General features: G+C 30.7%; 1 protein-coding gene across 1 annotated transcript in view; it reads right to left on the reverse strand.

Moving 5' to 3' along the window:
- Window positions 1–4,706: 4,706 nt before the first annotated feature.
- Window positions 4,707–5,800, reverse strand: part of LOC111616793 (serine/threonine-protein phosphatase 6 regulatory ankyrin repeat subunit A-like) — a gene marked incomplete at both ends in the record, with an annotated part of 2,577 nt that continues 1,483 nt past the window's right edge. Inside the window, one exon of the mRNA XM_023358155.1 lies at window positions 4,707–4,898. Coding sequence (XP_023213923.1) covers window positions 4,707–4,898 — 192 coding nt within the window. The remainder of the gene's footprint in view (window positions 4,899–5,800) is intronic.

Below are 5,800 nucleotides of genomic sequence, written 5' to 3' on the forward strand. Positions count from 1 at the left end.
TTTCGGAAGTTAGTTTTAATATAAAATTATAATGATGCGCCATCTAGTTTCAAAAACGTTCTGATGATGAAATGAGATATCTCAGTCAACCAGTCAAGGTCAGCACATGGCAACCAGAGATATGTGGGGAATAACACAGGACAGGTAAGTGGGTTTTTTCAAAGATTCATTTGTTAAAATTCGATTTAGCAACATTTGCTTTTCAAACTTCCCAACGAGCAACACATGCACAAATCTTGCACTACTGCCTGTTTGTAGAGAGTGTTGCCATTTTGTATTTTATTCTGACTCAGTTCTTGGTCCAGAATACCTACAAGTCTGGTTTTTTTTATGCACATATGATTTGGGCACTTAATACTCTGTGCCTAAAATTGCAACTCCTGACATGTACTCCTTCATACCTCTAAGCTGGTAACCCAGCTGGCAGTATGATTTTATAAACAAAACATAGTCTTGTCAAAATTGCAAAGAATCAAACAAAATTTTTTACAAATAAGCCTTGAAATGTCATCTGTCAAAATATATAATGACAATACAATTTAGAATGAAATTGGTGGGTAAAAATACAACTAATCCCTCTGGTGGTAAAAAACAAAATTACTTTCAAAACAACCCAATACATTGCCATACTTTGTTGACCTATTCAGTCTCAGATTTATTGCCCATTGAACATTTATAAGATCAGATTCCTAACTTCAACCATACAAGTATACCTCGTCTTACGTCAGTAATTGGTTCCAGGAGAGATGATGTAAGTCGAATTTACTTGTCACTAGGCTAAACCACAAATACCATTCCCAGTTCTGTAATGTATTTATAAATGCATTTTTAATAATATATGATTAATAAGAATCTATTTTAAGCTTACAAACAAATAAATTTTAGTTTTTAATATAGTACAGGGAAAAAAAGTAATCTAAATTTATGAATACATGTACAGTATGTACATACTTGTAAAAATATACAGTATGTTTACAATTTGGCGATGTTTACAGTACATTGTGGAATCTTTATTTGTGAATGTGGTTTGCTCTAAGACATTATAAAATAAGATGATTTTGTAATGTTAAATAACAAATACAGTTATTAAAATTATTTTGCAATAGTAAAAAATAAACTAATTTATATTGAATTTACCAATAATGAGTGGCGCTGACAATGACACCAAACAGTATATATTGGAACTACCATGGAAAATGCCAATATTGAGCTCTTAAAGACCACTAAATAAGATGACAACACATACAGTAATACCTCGACTTACGCTATCCCCGACTTATGCAAACCTGGAGTTACGTGATTATCAAATCTCATCAATTTGTCTTTTATTGGAGCGCCATGCAACTCTTAATTACTCACTCCCCCCCACACTATTCTTCAGCTTACATGTTCGGACGTGTCACGCAGAATTTACACATAGCTACAATTTATTTTGTGTTATTTATTTCTGTGTTTGTTATATCTATGGAGACTTGAGAGACTTTATATGATTTCTTGCAACCGTGAACGAATCAAAAGACGAGATAAGATTAATGAGAACATTTATTAGCTTACATACATCCGACTTGGATTTTATACAAATTGCGAAATTATACTCCGACTTACGCGAATTTGACTTAAGCAGTTATCGCTCGGTCCCACCTATCGCGTAAGTTCGGGGTATTACCATAGTCACAGATGTTTTCATATTTCGTTCTCTACGATTTATGACGATTATATTAACATNATTTCGGAAGTTAGTTTTAATATAAAATTATAATGATGCGCCATCTAGTTTCAAAAACGTTCTGATGATGAAATGAGATATCTCCAGTCAACCAGTCAAGGTCAGCACATGGCAACCAGAGATATATGGGGAATAACACAGGACAGGTAAGTGGGTTTTTTCAAAGATTCATTTGTTAAAATTCGATTTAGCAACGTTTGCTTTTCAAACTTCCCAACGAGCAACGCATGCACAAATCTTGCACTACTGCCTGTTTGTAGAGAGTGTTGCCATTTTGTATTTTATTCTGACTCGGTTCTTGGTCCAGAATACCTACAAGTCTGGTTTTTTTTATGCACATATGATTTGGGCACTTAATACTCTGTGCCTAAAATTGCAACTCCTGACATGTACTCCTTCATACCTCTAAGCTGGTAACCCAGCTGGCAGTATGATTTTATAAACAAAACATAGTCTTGTCAAAATTGCAAAGAATCAAACAAAATTTTTTACAAATAAGCCTTGAAATGTCATCTGTCAAAATATATAATGACAATACAATTTAGAATGAAATTGGTGGGTAAAAATACAACTAATCCCTCTGGTGGTAAAAAACAAAATTACTTTCAAAACAACCCAATACATTGCCATACTTTGTTGACCTATTCAGTCTCAGATTTATTGCCCATTGAACATTTATAAGATCAGATTCCTAACTTCAACCATACAAGTATACCTCGCCTTACGTCAGTAATTGGTTCCAGGAGAGATGATGTAAGTCGAATTTACTTGTCACTAGGCTAAACCACAAATACCATTCCCAGTTCTGTAATTTATTTATAAATGCATTTTTAATAATATATGATTAATAAGAATCTATTTTAAGCTTACAAACAAATAAATTTTAGTTTTTAATATAGTACAGGGAAAAAAAGTAATCTAAATTTATGAATACATGTACAGTATGTACATACTTGTAAAAATATACAGTATGTTTACAATTTGGCGATGTTTACAGTACATTGTGGAATCTTTATTTGTGAATGTGGTTTGCTCTAAGACATTATAAAATAAGATGATTTTGTAATGTTAAATAACAAATACAGTTATTAAAATTATTTTGCAATAGTAAAAAATAAACTAATTTATATTGAATTTACCAATAATGAGTGGCGCTGACAATGACACCAAACAGTATATATTGGAACTACCATGGAAAATGCCAATATTGAGCTCTTAAAGACCACTAAATAAGATGACAACACATACAGTAATACCTCGACTTACGCTATCCCCGACTTATGCAAACCTGGAGTTACGTGATTATCAAATCTCATCAATTTGTCTTTTATTGGAGCGCCATGCAACTCTTTATTACTCACTCCTANCAATGAAAGTAACCTTTCATTGTTCTACAGAAAATAATCCTTTTGCTATGATATTATAATCACTTATTAATTTTATAATTACTTTTGCACTAATAAATTTTCATTCAATTTCAATGCCTTCTTTTTTGCTATGTAATTTTTTTGGTCAAAAAGTATATAAATAGCAAAATGAAATCTGTTTTATAAATCAAAAATGTACATCTCACTATCTGCAACAGATCACAAACATTGATAAGAAATTTTGGTTTACAGATACTCCTTTGAAAACTGATTATTTCTAATTTTCAAGATTATTCAAAATAATTTTTTTTTTTGACAAAATTTTCAAACAGCTTTATTAATTTTTACATTTTGTTGTCCTATTATTTTATAATACTATTTTTCCATTATTACTAAAGCATGAAGAAATATATATAAGAAAGTAAACAATTTGAAAGTATCTATACAATAAATTTTTACTATAAATAACTTTAAATAAAAGTATATTACAAATATACAATTATTATAAATTTCTATTTAAAAGGCAATACAATTATTTGTTTGTATTTATTATACAGTATATAAATTTTAAAATATATTCTTTCAAAGTTTTGTATTGATTTATAAATTGTAAATTTACATATAAGAAAATATAAAAATTATTAAATTTTAGTTCTTAATTCTAATCTGGTTAAAATAATTTGTATTTAAAAACATTTGAATCTTTGCATTCCATAATTGGAACTCAAGTGATCCAAAACCTGAGGCAGATCTTGATTAAGATTGAAAACATTTGTTCGTTTGTGTATTATTTCTTACCAGAATTAAAGGTTTAACAGTGGTGTTGACATGTACTGTACTAGTTTGAATGAAAATTACTATAAATACACACACACACACAAAGCAAATTTACATCACATCTGCCCTGGAAATTTGATATTACAGTCAACGCACTTTAATATGAATCACTAGGGGAACAGTAGTTAGTTCAATTAATCAATAATTCATATTAACAATTTTCATGGTCATATAATTTAGGGTGTTAATGCTTATTAAGCAATCGAAATCTCTAAATTATAATATTTTCAATTAATTTACTAAATAAAGTTAAATAAAATTAAATTCATTTACAAAAACAAATTTATGTTCTAAATGTTTTTCAAATCAAACAAGATGGAAGAGGAGGCAGTATTTGCCATTGAAGTGTGGAGCAGTATATTAGAATGGTTAAACAAAACAAAGCTAAAAGAAATCAGTTATTTTTTTTCTGTTAAAGATTAATCACTATATGCACTTTCCAATATGCAAACTAGCAGATGAATAGAAAAAGAAAAAATTAAAAAGGGTGTGTGTCCTTAAAACTTTAACTCCTATTTTCTGAGTATGTAGAATGGTTTGCTAAAACCAGATGTTTGAATTGCTCTACAATCAGAGGTAAAACCCATCTTTGCTTACTAGGAAAAGAAAATCTATTCTACCCAAAATGAAACATCTATTACAGTACCACTTTAATTGTTCAAAATATAAACAACTTTACTAAACCTGATACATTGCAATAACACACCAACAACTGCCATAAATCATGTGCTATAATTTGACTGATGGCTGACTGATTGTCTTGTGTGGGAGTTTACAAGATGAGGGCACTGAATGCTTTCCCAGTCAGCACCATAGTAACTGATAATGTTTATATCGTAATGATAAATATACTGGAAGAGGAGACAGACCGAAGTTCTGAGTAGTGTAACTGGCAATTCATTTGCACAGTAAGTGGCAGTTGCAGGTTTGAATCCTGCTCCAGGATGATTCTTTTCTTCCAGTTTAGTCTAAAATTATTTAATTAATTAAAAATTATAATTATTAAATTTAATACGAGATGGCACCTAACGCCTCCCTCTAGAGCCAAATTTATTTGTAATATATTATTATTGCAAAACCATAGCCCAATCATTTATAGCAGTTGTTGGTCTGTTTTATTGTTCACTTTAAAAAGTGTAAAAAGCAACCATTATTGGAAATAAAGTTATTTCTTGAGAGTTGTGAAGGTAATTTACATAAATAACAACATTCAAAGCCCGAATAGTATATCTACTAAACTGCTGAACGATCGCCTAAATATTGGGCTATTATATGTCTAATTAAATGATTAGAATAAAGTAATTTGTCATTAGAGGTAAGCGTTAGGCGCCATCTCTTAAGTAAATTAATAATTAAAATTAAATAAATAAATTATTAAATTAATTTTAGAATTTTCTGGAATAAAAGAACTGGCCCGGGACGGGGCTTGAACCCGCAACCTCCGCTTGCCGTGCGGTGCGCTTGCCAGTTACGCCACCCAGAGCAAGTCTTCGCTTCCAGAAATATATTAGATTAGATATAACCTTACTTGGTTAAATACATTAAATACATCACTGACTGGGGATGACTTCATCGCCCACGACCCCAATGGCACTCAGCCAGCTAACGTAACACCCGGCGAGGTATATATATATAAATAACAACATTCAAAGCCCGAATAGTATATCTACTAAACTGCCGAACGATCGCCTAAATATCTGGCTATTATATGGCTAATTAAATGATCAGAATAAAGTAATTTGTCATTAGAGGTAGGCGTTAGGTGCCATCTCTTAAGTAAATTAATAATTAAAATTAAATAAATAAATTATTAAATTAATTTTAGAATTTTCTGGAATAAAAGAACTGGCCCGGGACGGGGCTTGAACCC

The sequence above is a fragment of the Centruroides sculpturatus genome, unplaced genomic scaffold, assembly GCF_000671375.1.
Source record: "Centruroides sculpturatus isolate CEXI.00-Female unplaced genomic scaffold, Cexi_2.0 scaffold3953, whole genome shotgun sequence".
Classification (NCBI taxonomy): domain Eukaryota; kingdom Metazoa; phylum Arthropoda; class Arachnida; order Scorpiones; family Buthidae; genus Centruroides; species Centruroides sculpturatus.